The sequence below is a fragment of the Sebastes umbrosus genome, chromosome 15 (genome assembly GCF_015220745.1).
Source record: "Sebastes umbrosus isolate fSebUmb1 chromosome 15, fSebUmb1.pri, whole genome shotgun sequence".
Taxonomy (NCBI): domain Eukaryota; kingdom Metazoa; phylum Chordata; class Actinopteri; order Perciformes; family Sebastidae; genus Sebastes; species Sebastes umbrosus.
In genome coordinates, this window is record NC_051283.1 from 23,793,488 (window position 1) to 23,814,596 (window position 21,109).

At 40.0% G+C, this 21,109-nt stretch overlaps 2 protein-coding genes across 4 annotated transcripts in view; one reads left to right on the forward strand and one right to left on the reverse strand.

Moving 5' to 3' along the window:
* Nucleotides 1–15,803, reverse strand: part of LOC119502780 (oxysterol-binding protein-related protein 10) — a 91,948-nt gene extending 76,145 nt beyond the window's left edge. Inside the window, exons 1-2 of one of the 3 annotated variants that reach the window (XM_037793974.1) lie at nt 15,657–15,803; nt 310–716 (exon numbers count right to left, since the gene is read on the reverse strand). In XM_037793974.1, the coding sequence (XP_037649902.1) occupies nt 310–716; nt 15,657–15,788 (539 nt within the window). In that variant the 5' untranslated portion in view covers nt 15,789–15,803. Of the gene's footprint in view, nt 1–309; nt 717–15,656 lie in introns of those variants that run through there. The other 2 variants (XM_037793975.1, XM_037793976.1) reach the window with 2 other exon arrangements.
* On the forward strand, nt 15,141–20,261 carry LOC119502796 (transmembrane protein 42). The gene is made up of 3 exons (XM_037794004.1): nt 15,141–15,489; nt 16,575–16,721; nt 17,047–20,261. Exons 1-3 carry the CDS (start codon nt 15,313–15,315, stop codon nt 17,188–17,190), a joined length of 468 nt encoding a protein of 155 aa, XP_037649932.1. The 5' UTR covers nt 15,141–15,312; the 3' UTR covers nt 17,191–20,261.
* The last annotated feature ends 848 nt before the right edge of the window (nt 20,262–21,109 follow it).

The window sequence follows — 21,109 nt, forward strand, 5'->3', positions numbered from 1 at the left end:
TGTCAACCAAAGCCAGGACTTAATACAGTTGATAAATACATTTTGCAAATTCTGTCATCTGATTGTATTAGTGTTTGTTATCCTTATAATAGTCAGTTAAGTAGCAGGCCTACATAGACATGTGGTTTGGATTTAAACCCCCTCACCTCATCCCTCCTCCTCCTCCTCCTCCTCCTCCTCACAGTGACGTGGTGGTAAAAGTGCAACGTGGACGAGGGCAAATAACAACACCAAGCCATCTGACACCTGAACCTGAAAGTGTCCCTCTCTTTCCCCACCCTTAACTTCCATCCATGTGTGCTTGCTTACCTGTTCTGCCAGCCCTGGATCAGATTGGTGTATTTGCTCAGCACTCCTTCCTGCTGTCTCTTGCGTGGCTGCTGCAGATTCATGCTGCTGTTCATGCACACAGCTCCACGGATAGTGCCTCCTCCAGCTCCAGCTCCAGCTCCAGCTGCAGCTCCAGCTCCAGCTCCAGCTCCAGCTCCAGCTCCAGCTGCAGCCAGGGAGAGGGAGCCGGAGCCGGGGCTGTGCGACCCCTTCCTCGTCGTCGATGATGATGATGAGGAGGAGGAAGAGTTGGTTTTGTTGTTGGTCACGGGATGCGGACTGCAGAGCGTCTTGTCCATCCTGGCGACGGGACGGCGGAGAGCAAGAGGAGGAGGAGGAGGAGGAGGAGGAGGAGGAGGAAGAGGATGGACCAGAAGCAGCAGCAGGGCAGATGTGTGTCTGCTGAACTAAAGCAGAGGCAGTGGGTATGCATTGACTGCGCTGCAGTGGTGGTTTAAGCGTCCCTTGGTGCGTGAGAAAGAGGACATATTCCCTCCAGTGGTGGTGTTTAGTGTCCTGCTCCTCTCCTCTCCTCTCCTCTGCAGTGCTCGTCTGTGCTGTGCTGTGCTGTGTGGCACTGTGGTGTCTCCTCCAGCGCTTTCCTGCTAGCAGAGCTGCAGACACGCCCACTCCTCTCTGGACCCGCCCCCGGATATTACCATGCTATCCTACTACACACATCATCAGACCAAAAAAAAGTAACTCAAAAAAATAAATAAATGAAATACTGCAAATGTCAGCAGGAAAAGCATCAGATGAGTCATGTATGACACTGATGCACAGAAAGATTTTCTTTATGATATTTTCAAGGGCATAGATTTGGTTTTGCAAGATCCATTTTCTGCATATATTTACTGTATATTAATCTAGCAAATAAACATTATTATTTAACTGGTTAAAACATTACAAAAATGTCAAAAAGAGGAAAAACATGCACACTCTCAAAATTGTTTCGTGGTGCATAAAGATTTTCCTTTATGATATTTTCAAGGATGTAGATTTAGTTTTGCAAGATCCCCTTTTCTGCATATATTTATATTAATCTAGCAAATAAACATTTTTATTTAACTGGTTAAAACATTAGAAATTTCAAGGAGAGGAAAACATGCACATTCTCAAAATTGTTTTGTGGTGCTGGGAGTAGATCCCCTCCAATATGTACTTTTAAAAGCTAGACTTTGTGCACATTAATTATTATCTTAATGTCCTGACGAAGGTCCTTGTTGACCGAAACGTTGACTAATAAAGCAGAGAAAAGTGTGTGCGGGAGGAAGTCATTTTTTTAAAATGAAACATTACAAATGCCATCTAAACTGCGGTATTATCAATACAGTAAAGCTGCAGTGGGTAGAAAAGTTATTTTTATAAAACGGTCACCATATCCTGACAGTAGTGCATGAGACAGGTAAAAAAAAAAGAAGGAAAATCATGTTCCTCTGTGTCCTCCGGTGCTCCTAATGGCTTCTGCAAGATTTCAGACCGGAGGAAAACAACCAATCAGAGCCGAGCTGGAGCCTTGCCGTCTGTGAGCAGCTGTCAATCACTCGCACTCGATCAAACGGTCAAACTAGGCAGCGCTGATCATATATGAATCAATATTCTGTTACTGTAATGCCTATTTCTTGCATAAAATGTTTTCAGAAACATCTTGTAGTGTACTGTTTAGCTGTAAAATGAGAAAGTTTTTTAAAGGTATGTAAATTAAGACAACTATTTATTAGCATGCAAGGTCATTGATTAATACCATGCTGCAACCCAAAAAAAAGGGTGCGACCAAATCATGTGCTTGTGCGACCAACTGAGAAAGTTGGTAGCGCCAGTGCTACCAGTGGAAAAGTTAGTCTAGAGCCCTGAGAGGACTCGCTCATTCTAAAGTAATGAAAACACAACGATTCTTATTTTCAGGTGATTATACTCTTATTATAAAAACATACTTATTAATATTCCATTTCTGTTAATAGATCCCCCTAAATGTTACACATTGTTCCTTTAAGCCAAAAATCCACACATTTTTTTCAAGAAGCAAACGAGGTGCACGTTATCCTAGACACCCAAAAAGTCACAACAACAAAAAAAACAATGTTTACTGTATGTATGTAAGAGATACAATTTAGACTAAATATTTATCTTAATAATATTAATTAAACCAACTAAGGAGATAGGGAGGTTAAATAGTACATTCTTGAGAAAACTGGATGTCATTTTTATATCTTTTCTAGTTTAATTGTGAAATTTAATCAATTTCAGACGGTTATATTTTCTTTCATCGAAGCATTATATAACCTGTACTCACACACACATGGCCATGACAACCAGAATGAAAAGGACATGTTAATGAAGACCTGACTGAGGAGCACTGCAGGCTATTAAGAAAAAGGCCGAGATTGCGCTGAGCAATTGAAGGCATGCCTCAATGAATCTCCACAGGACACTTAACGGAGCACGGATAGATTCCTGCTGCTCGTCAGCTGAGGCAGCCGCAAAGCAAAGATCAATACAAGAGAGTAAAAAAAGATCCCTGGGCAACGGAGAGTCAGAGAGGTGTGTTAAAAGCTTGTGCCGAGAGTCAAGCTCGGGTCAGCTGCATTTCATTATGAGAGGTCATGAGGCCTTTCTTATTAACGCTGAACGTAGATTATAGAAAAAAAAGTATTTATCATGTACCTTATTCAATATAACAGATTGACTGTCTGCTAAACCGCCCCTGAACAGTGATTGTCAAATCACACCTTAGCAACCGTAACTAGGCATGGCAGGTCTGTCAAGCTTTGGATTTGTCCACATGATGACATGTGCATGGGGCTGTAGAAAGAGCATCTCTCTTTCTCTCTGTATATTAGGACTTTGGAGGGTGGTATCTTTATTGTTACTAGGGCCGTCAATCAAATAAAATATTTAATCGTAAATGAATCACACATTTTTTTATCTGTTCAAAATGTACCTTAAAGGGAGATTGTCAAATATTGAATACTCTTATCAACAGGGGAGTGGGCTAATATGCTGCTTTATGCAAATGTATGTATATATTTATTATTGGAAATTAATTAACACAAAACAATGACAAATATTGCCCAGAAATCCTCACAGATACTGCATTTAGCATAAAAAATATGCTCAAATCATTGCCCCAAACTGCATGTGATTATCATAAAGTGGACACGTCTGTAAAGGGGAGACTCGAGTCTATCCATAGAACCCATTTTCATTCACATATCTTTAGGTCAGAGGTCGAAAAACCGAGAAGTTTTGTGCATGCAATACAAATGTGTTATTTTTGCATGTGCTAAAAATGGTGTATTTCTGGTGTGACAGTTTTCCTAAAATTCAATTTAAAAAAATTGCAATATATATCGCCTTGCTTACAGTATCTCAATACATCATAATATAGTGAATCATTACCCCTGTATCATGATATGTATCGTATTGCCAGATGCTTGCCAATACACAGCCTTAATTAAAATGAATGGCTCGCTTCATATATTTAGATAAGGATGGTCGTTTTTGGAAAAACAATCTAATATTGTTGTTTATTTAATATTTCTGTTTTTAGCGGCCTTTATGGAACACCATTTCCCACAAGCCCCAGAACTTCACGGGTCGACGGGTTAGTTCAGACACATCTGTGATAACAGCAGGACATAGAGTACGGATGCTATAAAAGTTTTTAGACGGCAGAAATTACAGCAAAAAAATGGTAAAAATGACTGATGACATGAGAACCAATGGAGCTGCAGTTTTTTCCTGTGCTCACAAAGTAATCATTAAATGTTAGACATTAAAAGGTTTTGATTTCTAAAACTGTAGTGGATGCCAATTTGTCTTAGAATATGGAAAGTTAAACCTCAGGAACACACATAATTTTTTCAGAAAGGCTGATGAAAGAAATGCTGAACAAGAGGTTGCATTAGACTGACGTGAGGACTTTGGTTCTCTCTAATCTTCTACTCTGCAATATCATCACATTTAACATCGTCTTCAACATCATTATTTCTTTCTTTCTTTTCTTCCGCTCGCCCTTCTCCCCCAATCATCTTCATCACCATCATCCATGTTATAAGCACTTTGAAGCAACTTGCATCATCGCCGCCACTGTCACCATCATTCTGCCGAAACAAAAGAGCCACCGGCAGAGAAATGTGTGTTTCCTCGCCTCAGCATTGTAAAACATGAAAGAACTCATTCCCCGGAGCTGTGATTCAACGCGTTTATTTTCCCCGGCTATACGCTGACATCGCACCGATCTCCTCCATTACAGTCCTGCGTCAGCCCAGTCAGATTTATGAAGGCTGTGACTGCCTGAGGCTGGCCCTCATCATCTACCACTACCAGTCCGCTCCCGGCACCAGAGCCATTACAGCCTAGAAGGAGATACTTTAACACCTAATAGCTCCAAAACGTCAGCTTTTTAGGAACGAAGAACAGCAGCCTTGTTTGTAGCATGAGAGTGACACATTTCTTCGTTTATATGTTGACAGTTTTTCCAAACATTAACTCCTTAACATCCCTCTTTCTGCATTTAATACCTTACGTAGGTTTTGTTATTTGTCACATAGGCTTTATTCTATATTAGCTTGTTCCAACTCTTCAATGAAGCTTTGATATGTTTACACCGGGTGAAATATTCCTGTCTATGGCTGTTTTTCCTAGTTTGGGTTAGGCCTCTTTGTTCTTTAAAGCTTATTTGCTTTCTTGCTGAGAGTTAGATACGAAGCTCAGTACCACTCTCATGTCTGTCACTGGCGATCACTCGCAGTTGAATATGATTCTCCTCCTGTTGGTGAAATGGATTATTTGTGGGTCTTCAGATGGCTGTAAAGGCCAAACCTGGATCCACAGGGTCTATCGCAGTGTAGGCAGTTGTGGAGGCGGTGGAGGTCCTTCATAAGTCATCCTTCTCCAAAGGTTCCCGTCACAGGCCATCTCGTCCCAGTTGTTTAGGTTAAAGTGACATTTCCTCAGGCGGGAAATCATATGAGGTTATCCTTGTATTGCTTTTTTTTGTCCCCCCCCTGGGTGTGCATACAAATTACATGGCCTGTCCATCGCAGCTGCTGTAGAGTGGTAGTTGTGGAGATACTTGGTAGGTTGGCTTCCTCCAGGATGCTGATGTCTGTTCGCCTGTCTTCCCAGGTATTCCTCAGGATCTTCCATGGGCATAGCTGGGGATATTGTTCCAGGGCTTTGACGTGTCTGCTGTAGGTAGTCCAGCATTCAGCACCATAGAGGAGAGAGGACAGAACTACTGCTCGACAGACAAGCAGCTTGGTCTTAGTCTGGATGTACAGTAAATATGAAGCTTAGCTTTGGTTTTTGTATGGATTAAACAAACGAAATATGCTGCTCATGCATATTTGCCAACCTTGAGACCTTAAAAATAGGGAGGATTTCAAAACCAAAGTGGGGAGTCTGGGGGTCCTGAGTTTCAGAGACTTTGTTTCCTGCATTCTGGTGACTATTAATGAATGGAAATGAAAAAATAATAAATACACTGCAACAGTATTTTGTTAAATAAGGCTACTTTTAATTTTACTTTTAATATTCTCAGGAAAGAAAACTGAATAATTCACCCCTGACATGAACTTGTGTGAATCTCTGGTATAAACTAGCTAATTTTCATCAGTTTTCATTCATTCATTCATTGTTTCCCCTGCTTGAGTATTTCTTTCTCTTAGTACTCTCCATTTCGATCTCCTATCACTCACTGAAGGCCCTTTCAGACACAGCGCGACAACGCCACCACTGCTCTCCGAAACTCATTATTTCCAATGGCTAGTGTCACGCCACGACGGCTTTGCTGTGATGCCACGCCGCTGTGACGTGAGCAGCTCTCCTCCGCCGGGAAAAGACATTTGGTGTAGCTCTATTGCTGTCTGGGTGGAAACAGTATGGTACAGTGCCAGAAACATGTTGAGATAACTAAAAGGAAAAAGAAGGTGTGAAGAATTGCCATAAATCAGGAGAAATGTGGGAGAGTTGTGACCCCGGGAGGAAACCGGGAGAGGGCAATGAAAAACGTGAGTCTCCCGGGAAAATCGGGAGGATTGGCAAGTGCTGTATGTGCTCATGGTCTTTCTGCTAAGCTAAGCTAACTGACTGCTGGCTGTAGATTCTTATTTACTATACAAATATGAGTGGTATCATCTTGTTATTTAACTCTCTGCAAGAAAGTGAGTCTGCAAGAAAGTATTTCGCAAGATGTAGAATGATTGCTTCAACATTGTGATTTCAAATTTTTGGCAACAACTTGGGGATGGCTCTCTCCTGTTTCAACATGACAACGCCCACGTTCACAAAGAAAGATCCATAACGAAACGGCTGTGGGTTTAGTGTGCAAGAACTTCACTGATGTGTAGAGAGTCCTGACCGCAACCCGTTCCAACACATTTGGGATGAACTGGAACGCCGACGGTGACCCAGGCCGTATCGTCCAACATCTGTGGTGACCTCACTGGTGCTCTTGTGGCTGAATGGGAAGATTGTTGTTTAGATTGTTGGATATATTAAACACACATATATGAGTGTAATAATATTTAAGTGTCCACATACTTTTGGCCATAATGTTTCAGAAGTGGTTTCATTTAGAATGTTTCAGTATGGTGAAGCAGCAAACCTTCGTGCAAGCAAACCTTCACTAGATCAAACTGTGCTGCTGTCCGGCACATTTGACATTTCCATGTCTGACAGCCTTTCAGAAAATTGATTGATCGCAAAGGCTCAGCAAAGAAAAAGCCCAGGACTCAGCTTTAAAGATGAAGCAGTGTGAAGAAGTCCTCCATCAGCACACATCCTCATCTCTTAGTCCTAATGCCTCGATTTTCCACAACATAATATCTCATAGCTTTTAATGGATCCTGGCATCTCAAAGACGACTGTAGTAAGTGGACGGATGGGGAGTTTGCTTGTTGATAGATACAGTATGTCAGAATAAACGATCATTTCTTAGTCGGTGCACATTTTGAAAGGTTATTGGAAAAGCTACCGAGGAAGCAGGGTTCATTTTAGAGCAGGCTGTCAGAATTTGAATAAGGCTGGGCGTATGTCATCAGCGATCTTATTATCAGAGCTCGTCTGTCCTTGTGCCTGACAGCTATCTGCGCACTGTCTATCACTTTGTGCACAAATACAAATATCTCCTCCTCTCAGACTGAGAGTCTAAATCGACAACCCGACAACAACACGACCTTGGTTTGTTTCTATGTTTCCGCTGACGCTGCCTTTACAAACAACAGCTGGATCAGATTAGCATTTCACCTGGTCTAAATTTGTTCCTGGTAACCACAGGCTCTGAGATTATCTTGAGTCTGTTTGTTTAGGGAACATTTTATCTGCTCCTTGTAAACTCTGCTGCCAGCCATCATGTCTCCATAAAACGTCTCTCTACCTTTGCTCTCTGGAAAGAAGCTCACTAGTGAAATAACTTCCTGTTGGCTTTGCTGTAATGTAATCTTATCGTTCAGTTTATTCAGTTTCAGTTTATCTCAGTTCTGAGGGAGTTCAGTCTGTCACGTTATAAATGACATGTGGTGATGCTTGACTTGCCCAAAGCTTGCGTATGTTTGCTCAACAGCCTGCATTATTCACAACGACCAACAACCTCGCCCAATAACTACTTAATGGACTGGAAGGGGGCTATTGACCCTGTACGCTGACGAGGTCAGCAGACTGTGTGTGTGTGTGTGTGTGTGTGTGTGTGTGTGTGTGTGTAGTTGTGTGTAAGACTATAAACTGAGAGCGATTTTACAGTTCAAGGGTGTGTGTGCCTGTGAATGAATATTTGACTTCTCTGCTCGCTGCCTCGTTCCATGCAGGGCTAAAAGATGAAGTCATGCATATTCATCAAGGCAGCTAACGAATACGGCTCTAAGGTAGAGATGATGAATATGGAGGCTGTAATGTTCAGGAGCCTTCAGTACGCCTCTACTCGGAAGGTCAGAGCACCTCAAAACCTCTACAGGAAAGAGGACGGCTAATTAAGACCAGTATATCAACATAATAGTACTTCCAAAGGACCATAAACCCAACTGTCTTTAGAGTATATATTGACGTCCAAATCTTCTCATAGCAAAGAGTTATGTTAAAAGAAAGTCAAGGCACATTCATTTATATAGAATACAGATGGAAATCACAAATCACTTCGCTGATTCAAATCATTTTATCCTGTTCAGTTCAAATAAACACTATGAAATTTATTCATTTTTTTCCCTAAGCAAAATGAACGCATCACCGTTCAAAGGCACGTCAATACATACAACAGTAAGTAAACACATCACCGTTCATATGGCCACAATGAGCTGATTCAAACTGTCCTCACTTCAGTAGTACGAGCAGTCTATTGCTGGTTCAAGCTCTTAGGTTCAGTTCAGTAAAAAAAACTATTCTATACAAGCACCGTACACAAGGTTAAAGCTGGAGTATGGGACTTTTAAATATAAATGAACGTCTGTTACATTCAAGTCCTTGTCAAACGAGTACACACAATGCTGATTAAGCCTATCGCTGGCAGGGAAAGCTCTCTGTATTTCGCAGTATACCAGCGTTGTGGTGTCTGTGGCGAAATTCCCACGCAGACACACCGGAAGTAATGAGTTTTATGTCAACCACGGTCTGCTAAAGGAGGCAGGAAGGGGGGAGAGACCATAGCGACGGACCAGCGCCTAGGAGTATCGCTGCATGTCAACCAGATCTGGCGAGGACACTAGGGGACACGCTTCTCCACTCAACTGGCTGTTCAAGCGGTGACGTAACCTATCGCGGAATGCACCTGATTCTCCTGGTTCTCTACTCAAACAGGAAACAGCATGGCGGGAAACTTTCTGTTATTCCGTCTAAACAATCCACCAAAATCTACTTCTGAAAACATTTTAGGCGAGAAAAAGGCTATGCCACTGCTTAATCTCGTTTAATTTTAGAGCTAGATTGCCTAGTTTGACAGCTTGGTCAAAATGTTATGATCCAGGAGCGTTGCGCTGGATGGATCCATTTGCATAAAGTTACGATTTTTTTTGCTTTATGCATATACAGACCCTCTCCAACTCACCACATCACTCCCATCATGAACTGGGTGACTGCTTCTCCTGCTTTCCATAGGACATGATCTGGTGGAAATGCACCGTATGGCGGAAGCTACATGGCGGGAAATCCTAAGAAGCATACAAGAATGTGTGCTCCAGAAAAAAAAAGAAACTCAGTGTTCAGAGGAAGGGTTAAAGTGAAAGCGATCGATGGCAAGGACACACACGGATCACTGGGGGAGATGCAGCAAGCTCATCTGCAGGCAGTCATTAGCACTCGTCAACAGTCTTTGTGTAATTACTCTCACATCCAGGTGGGGGAGACAAAAGTTCCGCTCTGCAGCTTTAATAGCTCTGTAGCCTGTTATTTAAGACAGAGTTGTCAGATAATCATTACCAGCCGCGACAGCACTTGGCTGGTAATCGTCAAATGAAGAAGGGCGAGTTTGAAGATGAGTGTGGTCTGACCAAGGCCACCGGAAGTAGGTGCTGCTTTTAACTTAAAATTAAACATACTGTGCATACTGAGCTCCACTACTTAACACCTTTCAAGCACAGAGGCAAAATTACTGTATGTGGATAAAATAAAATACAAAAAGTACAACTTGCCTCAAATTCAATAGGCCTAAATGAAATAAAAGTGCAGTATAAAATGTGTCAATCAATAGCACAAACACGTTTTTAGTTAAGTTGGTTCCATCTGTGTCCAGCAGCATATAACTTATCTGGAGGTACTGGATAACAATTACATGCACAAAAAGCCCCCCAAAACACTGCTATCTTCCCAAAGTGTTCTTTTATTTGTCGTGTCCTTGTAGAATAGGAATTGAAAAAAAAGAATTGGGAAAAAAAGATAGCAGTGTGCGGGTATTTTTTTAAATTATTTATCTCAATTATAGTGTTTCCTTTGTGTGGTTGGGTGTGTTTGCAAAAGAAAGAGGAATCCTATAACAAAAATGGTCAAAAGCAGCCAGTAACTGCCTGTAGCAAAAACCTGAACAGCTTCAAGCCAAGGAAAGTTAAATTAGCCAAATAATGTGTTAAAGAGAGGGTCATTACTGTTTTATTGCATCTCGAGATGAAATGAAGTGGTCTAACATTCAGGTGTGATTATGGAAATACATGCAAAGGCAAAACAGAAAGGGAACAATATGAGAAAAAAGATCCACTTTGTGACTGTTTTTTATGGTTGAATTTTTCCTTTTCATTCGTCAAAATCTGTTTTTGTCTGCAAGCAATTGACAGCTGAGTTAAAGGTCATAGTAAAAGTTGTTGCACTAATGAACCTCATACACTTTGAGGATGGTATTTTCTTCCTTATTAAATCACCTTACAGGACCAAAAGCAGAAAAGGTGGACAAAGACACGGGAAGTCAGTGACAGACCTGCAGTAAAAATGTCATAAAGGCTCTCTGTGGGCTCAATTATCGTTCAATTGAACAGGAACAGAGGGGACCGCCAATTTGCGCTCTAACTTGACACTTGTGTTTGCCAGAGGAGCTTCAGGCTGGAAAAATACAAGCGAGGATATAACTGCTAATGGCTCCTCTTGAATTCAGACTTTTCCCTGGTAAGCAGACACTTCTCAAGGATGACGGTGTCAAAATGTGACAGACCGAGGACGGTCATTTCCCTGAAGCTTGTTTCAGGGGGATGAGAGCAGAGGGCACTGTGACAGAAACACCTTCTTTTCTTCTCATTCAATTGCCACTCTAATTTCCTTTTTCACAGACAACACACCCGCACAAGCTCTAGCTCTGCATTGTTATGTGCTTGTTTTATTCCCTTCCTTGTTTTTGTGCCTCTAATTTCCTTTAAGGACTCTGTGATCACCCTCTTACAGTTAAAATCACTCTATAACTTAACTTGACATATGTAGATGTATTCAAAGCAGCTATAATGGTTTCTTTACGGGCTAATTAAGATTTTATTGCTCACAAATGTCTAGATGGAAAGGTATTATGGAGTTGTGGTAACAAGTCGTCAAGGCATCAACAGGCAAAACAGGTTGTATTTCAAGCTAATTGTTGCCTCAACCGTCTACAAAGCTGCAGAAATAATCATACACAAGACAGTTATTTACATCCACAGCAGCAGGTTGTGGTGGATGTGGATGTACTGTATTTCTCTGAAGCACATTAGAGACATCTACTGGCCAGAAATCTAATTTTGGGTTTACTTGGCCTGTTTGAGAAATGATGAGATCACTCACCTTCAAGATGTTATGTAATTTTCTCTGGAGGATTATTTTCCCCTAAAAACCAAAAACACAGTATTTACATATTTGGTCAAGACTGAGTTAAAGGTCCCATATAGTCAAAATTGAGATTTTCATGTCTGTTATATTATAAAGCAGGTTTAAGTGCTATATAAATACTGTTAAACTATCAAAACACTCAATATAAGGAGAAACACACACAGCCCGTATTCAGAAATTATGCGTTTGAAATAAGCCGTTAGGATTTCTGTCCTTTTGTGATGTCACAAATATACAATATTTAGACCATTACATGGTTTTAAACGTAAACATTCTAAATGTGTCCCAGTTTATTTCCTGTTGCAGTGTATGTAAATAACATCAGCTGACAGGAAGTAAACATGGACCCAAGCTGTTGCCTAGCGACACAATTCCATTGCAATTCCGTTGAAATGCACTAAAACGGAGCGTTTCAGACAGAGGGTAAATACAGGTACATTCAGACAGACAGCATGAGGAAAATAAAGGGTTATAATAAAAAAATATATATAATATAAAAAAAACTTATTTTCTATGTTTACCTGAAGTTAATTATTCAGCTTAATATATACACTTTTTCCCTTTTGAAGACATATTCAACAAAGACCTTACGTCCTGTCTGTAAAAAAAGGATTTTGTTTTCAGTGTGTACAATCAATTAGTTTGTAATAGCATAAATCACACTTATAGATCCATGCACTGATTTGGTATCTTTAAGTTCACTTCAACACTGTCACCATTCAGTCGTCATTGTCCCTGCCGAGTCTAATGAAGAGATTGGACGTCTGTCTCCGATGTCTCCGTCCGTCTTTATTACAACGCTCAGATTAATACAGTCATTACAGGCCCATAGCTACATTCGTGATGATAACTCCACTTTCTTTTCCTAATCAGCTCTTATATTCCTAGTCTTGTTCTGGTTCCACCTCTCTGACAGGTTCATCTCTCTGTAAAGGGCACAGAGGAGAGGAAATGAGGATCATATGTGAGCATGGCTACTGCCTACACACACAAACACACACACACACACATCATCCCACTTATACCAAGTGTGTTTTAATTTAATGGTCCTTTTTTATACATATAATATGTTTATTGGGTGTTCTTATTTTCACAAACACAACAATAAGAATAATAAAAAAAAGAAACAACAACAAACAAACAAACACTGGTACAGCTCAGATCAAAAAATATATATAGGAGGTCATAGGAAATAGTCCTCAGTGCAGGGAAGTCACAGGATATATGAGTTCATGTTCAGGAGACTCCTTGTGAGATAATGGAGGAGAGATCAGGTCCAATATAATTCAGATAGGGCTGCCGAATATTGTAGAACTGATCTACTTTGGCATTTAGAATATTTGTGAGATATTCCAAAGGGACAATCTCAAATATGATTTTACGCCAGCCTTGAACAGAGGGTTTCTTATCACTGATCCACTGTAGTAATATATTTTTTCTAGCAGCAAATGTAAGAATGTTATATAACCTTTTGTTGGCTGCAGTAGTTATATTTGTACTTTGGATTCCTAAAATCAAAGACATTGGATTCATTTCTTTTCCATTTCACACAATATTCCAGACCAGTAATGTAATGGTTCTTCATAATGCAGCTCATCAGTATGCTGAAGGGAACAGAGGTCTGGGGGAAGTCATACTTTGCTGTCCGCCCACACACACAAGGACATTACATTAGCATTAATTGTCCTCCCAGTATTAATAGTGCATAAGAATATGGGGGGACTTCAATTCACTGCCTAATGGCTTAACGATCTACTTAATCTCTTTTAATAAAAAAAATATATATATCTGATTAAAACACACATAATCTTGTTTATTATGATTCCATAATGTTTGGAGGCACCTCCTTAGTGCTGCTTCAAAGTCATCATTCATTCAGTTAAGGCAGGGGTCAGCAACCTTTACTATCAAAAGAGAATTAAAACAAATAAGAAAAAAAAATCTGTCTGGAGACGCAAAACATTTGAGCATTGTGATGAAGGCAACACAGTTTATAGTCGAAGTATATAGTATATAAGTCTAATGCAGTGAGGGCCAAAGTGCAAATGTACTACAGAGTATTAGGGCCACATTGAGGGAAAAAAAATTGGAGATTTCCAGAATAAGGTCATAACTTTATGAGAAAAAAAGTCGTAATATTACGAGAAAAAAGTCATAACTTTACGAGAAAAAAGTCGTAATATTACAGAAATAAAGTCATAACTTTATGAGAAAAAAAGTCATATTACAAGAATAAAGTCATAACTTTACGAGAAAAAAAGTGATATTACAAGAATAAAGTCATAACTTTACGAGAAAAAAAGTCTTAATGTTACGAGAAAAAAGTCATAACTTTACGAGAAAAAAAGTCGTAATATTACGAGAAAAAAGTCATAACTTTACGAGAAAAAAGTCGTAATATTACGGAAATAAAGTCATAACTTTACGAGAAAAAAAGTCGTAATATTACGAGAAAAAAGTCATAACTTTACGAGAAAAAAGTTGTAATATTACGGAAATAAAGTCATAACTTTACGAGAAAAAAAGTGATATTACAAGAATAAAGTCATAACTTTACGAGAAAAAAAGTCTTAATGTTACGAGAAAAAAGTCATAACTTTACGAGAAAAAAAGTCGTAATATTACGAGAAAAAAGTCATAACTTTACGAGAAAAAAGTCGTAATATTACGGAAATAAAGTCATAACTTTATGAGAAAAAAAGTCGTAATATTACGAGAAAAAAGTCATAACTTTACGAGAAAAAAGTCGTAATATTACGGAAATAAAGTCATAACTTTACGAGAAAAAAAGTCGTAATATTACGAGAAAAAAGTCATAACTTTACGAGAAAAAAGTTGTAATATTACGGAAATAAAGTCATAACTTTACGAGAAAAAAAGTGATATTACAAGAATAAAGTCATAACTTTACGAGAAAAAAAGTCTTAATGTTACGAGAAAAAAGTCATAACTTTCCGAGAAAAAAAGTCGTAATATTACGAGAAAAAAGTCATAACTTTACGAGAAAAAAGTCGTAATATTACGGAAATAAAGTCATAACTTTACGAGAAAAAAAGTCGTAATATTACGAGAAAAAAGTCATAACTTTACGAGAAAAAAGTTGTAATATTACGGAAATAAAGTCATAACTTTATGAGAAAAAAAGTCATATTACAAGAATAAAGTCATAACTTTACGAGAAAAAAAGAAAATAACACATAAAATTACTACTTTATAAAATGACTTTATTCTCATAACACTATGACTATTTTTCTCTTAAACTTATGACTTTATTCTCATAATATTACAACTCTTTTCTCGTAAACCATTGACTTTATTATCATAATATGATATATGATATAATATGATATATCATATGAGATAATACTTTCTTTTTTTTTGTACTTTGTTATTTGTCTTTCTCTGTATAATATATGTTGGTCTTTTTTTATATATGTCCCTGCACATGTCTTCCCTTATTTTGTAATCACTTTAAAACACACACAGAAAAAAAAAGGTTATGGAATGATGGAACTACGATTCCCAGAATGCAACAGAGGGGATTTTCTAGTCCAACCACAGAGCTGCTCCTGGTTGACCATGTGTTGTGTGACTGCCACCGGACGGCTGGCTGCAGACGGTGCAGGAAAACGTGCCACACAGTGACACACCATGCAGGCAGCTCGACCAGGACCAGAGATGTAAAGAAAAAGATGGATTAGGCTCGTCGTCAACATGTTCCCGGGAGTTTTCTATGCACTGCTGGCGGGTTTCCTCGGAGCCGTGGCTTCCTCTTCGGCCAAACTGTCCCTCGGAGCCGACTACCTGAAGGGAGTCTGTGAAACCGGACTCCGGACGTGGGGAGAGCAGAGGAAATTCAGACAAGCGGACGAAACTACAGCCTGCGACCGGGTGAGGAGAGCATCAGTTCAAGTTGAATTATTCATGTTAAGGATGGGCAATGTGAATAATGCAGCGTGCAATGCCTGGTGGTTTCTCACAGAGGAGGGAAGTTAGGAGGGGTTATCCCCACACTGCCTCCTCATCTCCTCTCTCCTCTCCATCCTCCCTGCCTCCCTCAGCATCAGCACCAGCAGCATCATCACCGCCCCCCTGCGTGTGATGCTGCTGCTGGTGCTGATGCTGAGGGAGTCAGCGCATGCAGCAGATGATGCGCTCTCGTGCCGTGTCCGCGTGCTGCTGAATGACATTGCAGTGTGTGTTATCGCGTTATTTTGTGTAAGCAACTTGTGTCTCAGCGTGGTTGTTGTTGTTTATTTATGATGGCGAGGAGAAGAAGAGGCTGGTGGTTTCTGAAGAAAGGGGGTCAGGTTTCTGTGTGTGTGACCTTCACGCTCTCTCAGCTCAGCACACACACGTCACATGGTGGTGATGTCAGAAACATCTGCATGCAGCTGTCTGGAGGAGCCTTGAACACATGACCTTTAATCTGAAGGATATTTGAAAATAGCAAAGTGGGGAAGCAAAATAAAATGTTCATATGCACCATGAGGTTTGAATGCGTCTTAAGGCTTCATCTGGGATTTTCAAACACCATATAATGCTCATGTTAATAATGTTATTATAATAATTAATATTAATAATGGTATGTGTTAGATGTGATATTTGCAATGGTGGAATGTAACAAAGTACATTTACTCAAGTACTGTACTTAAAGCTGCAGTAGGCAGTATATTTTTGGCATCATAGGGCAAAAATCCCATAATAACCTTTCAGCATATTGTAATTCAAGTCTTCTGAGTGATAACTAGACTTCTACACCTCCTCATGGCTCTGTTTTCAGGCTTTAGAAAATGTAATCTGTGACGGGAGACTTTGACCAATCACAGGTCATTTCATTGAGAGAGCGTTCCTATTGGCTGTGTTCCGGTCATGTGACCAGAACTTGGCGTTCCTTCGCCAGATTTCACAATGACGGCGGCGTCACAAACTTTTTCAATAATCAATTGTGATTAATGTCTGTTTTTGTCCTACAGCTCCATATCCCTCTGAGGCTGCTCTGTGGCGGGCTGCTTTTCACCTGCAATGCTGTGATGTGGACCTTCCTTGCCAAAGCGCTCAGGTACTCCTCTTCCTCCACCCAAACCACTGTGACCACCACCGCCTCCAACTTCATATCTTCCGTAAGTAACAAGTCTCTCTCACAGGACCTCCTACACACCCTCCTAGTCCGTTCTTTCAAGGACTTGTCCTCTAAGCATAATAGAGGACTGCAGCGGAGTATAAGTTAATTTCAGAGTGACCTTTTATATTAGCTGCTTTAATTTAGAAAATAGGCTATTCAGAAATAACTTGTCGCAGTGATTTAGGCCTCTTACAGGAAGTTCTTGTCCAAGTTCAACTCCTTGTTTGACATATCCCCTCAAGGCATCCATATTTAAATGGAATTGTAGAGACAGATTTCCTTTAACAAAGAATAAACCAAAGATTTCTTTCCCTACTCTGCAGGCTTTTCTGGGCCAGCTGATCTTTGGCGAAGCCCAGATAATGTTGTGGTGGGTTGGGATCTCCCTGACCTTCTCCGGTCTGTTGGTACTGCAGAGGGTTTCACCGCAGGAAGGGCAACATGACACGGGCGCCAAGGACGAATAATATGCCTCGTCTCCACTAGAGCTCAGCCTGGTTCCAGCTGGCTGTGTTATGAGGTGTGTTTTGGTCGGCATCTCCTCTGATTTTAACATCTATAGCCAAAGATTAAATGAAATCTTACAAGAAGAATTTCCAGTTTTGTTGTTTAATCGTACCCCAATCACTAAACAATTTTTTTCCTGATTAACGAAATGCTTTTCAAAAATGCATCCTACCTGATAAAGAAGTAATGCTTTATGTTGTTGCAGTTTGTTTGCACGTAGGCTGAGAAACACTTTTTGGCTCAGCTGTGGCGCAGCATTGTTTAGGCCTGTTCTAAAAATCAGAGGAGATGTTGGCCTTTAGCCAGTCTGGCCATGGCACAGCTACAGTCCGGCTAGTGGAGACAAGCTAATGGATGCCTGAGCCCCAGCAGATGCTCTTAAATCATCTTTGTCCCCACAGCAATGAAACTAGCTTTACGTTACTTTTGTGTAATTTTATCAGTCGACAGCAGCACAACAACTTATGAGCTAACACAACAGATGTGCAGGAAGGGAAGAGGCTAAAAGGAATACGTTGACATATTGGGAAATACACTTATTTGCTTTCTTGCTGAGAGTTAGACGAGAAGATTGGTACCACTCTCTCTCTTCAGAGTGGTATCAATCTTCTCTTCTAAATCTTGGCAAGAAAGGAAATACGTACATTTCTCAAAAACTATTCCTTTAAAGGAAGAGACAGATAACACAATATACATATACAATTTGAGAATGTGTGCTTATTGACGGACTGATCTGAAGTCCTTTGGGTTTTGTTCATGAGCAACGGACAAAGAAATGGCTATGTGCATGATGTCACCGTTATGTATCGCGGCCGTCAGATCACCAAAGCTTCCTTAATTCTCACATTTCCTTAAGTTACTCCGACACGCACTGTAAACATCTCACACTGACGTTGCATTTTGTGCATGCTCGAGGCGAAGTTATAAACGAAGAAGCACTTAGCCGACGAAGTGAACTTTTCACAAGTAATAACACTAATGTAGCGCCGAAAGGCTCGTCCCCGCCTCTTTCTTTTGACTTTTCATTTGCCTTTCTTGACAGCTCAAAACCTCAAGATATGAGCGCGACACATGTTTTTAATTCAGAGGCAGCTGCTCTTCCACTTCATGATGTGCATGTTGAACTCAAAATATCTCACACCAAAGCATCCTGGAGTGTTAAAGTGAAGTCCCTGTGAGCTGCTTCACGTTATTAAACTCACAATATTGTGACTTAAACGTCCGAACTGTCTCTCCGGTTTAAGAGACATCACATGGCCTCTTGATTGCCTGTTGCGCCCTGCGTTTGCGATCTCATTTTATCCCGTCCATCAACCCATCATCTGTTGTCAGCGAGAGTGCAATAACATTATACTTCCTTTAAATCTCATAACACTGTGATGTGTGTAACAGCGAGGGAGCACTGAGCGTTAATAATTGAGCATAGAAAATTGCAATACATGCTGCTAGAGGGACGTTTCTGTCATAAATCAAGCTAAGTGAACTGCATACAGGGGTTTGATGTCTGAACATGACATGACAGGTTGCTTTATTGATCACACTTTGCAGTGGTTTGGATACATATCATAATATAAATGCATAACGGTAGCTACAATACTTGTCTGTAATATTCCACAGCAGCAATGCACAAATATATCAGATGTCCTTCCAGCCGCTGCTGCTGTGCAGGTTTTGTATATCATGTGATTTACATGCATCCCTATTAATGTGACTGCAGTGACAATGTGATTATATACAGCTCTCGTGTTAAAAGGCCGGCTGAGTGATGTTTCATATAGCAGGGCTGGACTAACTCGACCACGCAGGATTCTTCAGCAGCGGAGATCACTCACAACCGCGCAGAAGTGAATTCAGCTGTTTGTGCCTCCGTGTTGTGGATCCTGGGTGTGTTGCATAATTTTTTAGGGGGGGAAATTACGCTTCTTTGCTTTCTTGTCGAGAGTTAGATGAGAAAATTGATACGACTCTCGTGTCTGTCCGATTAAAAATGAAACTGGAGCTAACAGACGATTATCTTAGCTTAGTGTAAAGACTGGAAACGGGGAAACAGCTAGCCTGGCTCTCCACAGATAGAAGTTGGACAGTATTGTGTGTGCGACTGATTTAATGAAACACAAATAAGACAGAAGTGCTATTAAACAGTATATTACTACAGCTTTTTTTACTGTTGATGCACAGAGCAGCCATCTTGGTCAGGGCCTTGGGGTCGGGGTCGGTGAGGTTCGACCGACTGTCCGAGTTGGAAATCCGACTTCAGGGGGTGTTTCAACACGAGAGTGGTATCAATCTTCTCATCTAACTCTCGGCAAGAAAGTAAATAAGTGCATTTCCCAAAATGTTGAACTATTCCTTTAACATACCTTTTAATATCTGTAATCTTTGCTTTTGATTCTGAGGGGGTTTTGTTTTGGTGCCTGGCTTTTCCTCCAGTTAACGGCATGATATTGAAGGTACACCATCTACCTGTGAACCCACTCTCACTGTAATATAACCAGCCGGAGCTTTGCAGTAGCCACATTTATCGCTCTGTGACAGCCGCATGGCCCTGAGTGTGACGTATTTATATCCGTGTGCACATAAACTGTAGATGTGGTTGTGCAGAGAGATTAATAAAAACACTGAAATACGATGTTGACCCGACAAGGCGTGTGTGTCACATTGACGAGTTAATGTGCCGCACTGCAAGAAAACTAATTTACCAGCAATTGTTTTTGAATCAGTAAAGTTTTGACCCAGAATAATGGAAAAGAGATTTTGCATTTGTTTGTTGGTACTCTTTAACCTAAATTATACGTGCAGATCAGCTGCTGCACTGACAAATCCAATATCATGTTTAACTTTTTAACACGAATCGAGACAGTTTGATTAGACGGAGTGAGTGTTTGCTCTGATATAAATCGTTCATAATGTGTCTTACAGATTATGTGAAAAGTGTAAATATATTCTGTTAATAGGAAACACTTTAAAAGGATGTGTAAATTGACATCCTCACTGAGAGAATTATTAAATAAACATCTCATCTGACAAACTAGATTCTTGTCTCGTCGTGTGTTAAGTACGCCGTCATGATAAATCTGTTCTTCAAACTGAGGAGCGTCGTAGAGCTATTACCTGTATTAGACTGGTTAACGCTGTGAAGGTCTGTCTTTTCCTGCAGCAACCAGGGATGTTGTACTCATTTAGCTCAGTGTCCTCTCTTTGCATTCAAACACAGTAAGGTCTAATGAAGAGTGTTCTCAGTGTAGTTAATGGGGCTGGATGTAATGTTAGCCTTGAGCTAGTGTACATCTACTTACACAGCAATGCTCCATTAGACCAGTTCCCCTCCTTTAAACACCTCTTGTAAGAATGGAAGATGAAACATAAATTGATTTAAAGCCCTTTTAGATGCCTTGCACTCCAGTTGAATGGCAGATAAGAGCGTGCTTCTGCAATGAGGACAGAATATGTTAATTTTAAGTTGTTTTTTTACACTATAGAAGCAGATATGCCCCTTTCCATTCCTGAATTAAAAATTTAATTTTAAAATTTCCTCACAAAGGAAGACCTCATCTGCCAAAATAAAATGTGAATTTAAATATTTTTTTACCTGTTTTATCTCAAGAAATATGTATTATTAATTCAAAAGAAACCAATCACTAAGGAATTCAATGGTATTCATGTGTTTTCCTTATTTATTTTTTTGTAAAATTTAGATTTTTCCACATTTTAGAGATGTTTTCTAACGATAAGTCGCAAAATTACACAGGGTATATATAGCAAAAATATGAAATTTACGGTAAAATAGTTTATTATATATTTCTGTAATTGAATTTAATGGTAACTGTTCTGAAACTTTTGTTGTCAGAGTATATTAAAGGGACAGTGTGTAGGATTTGG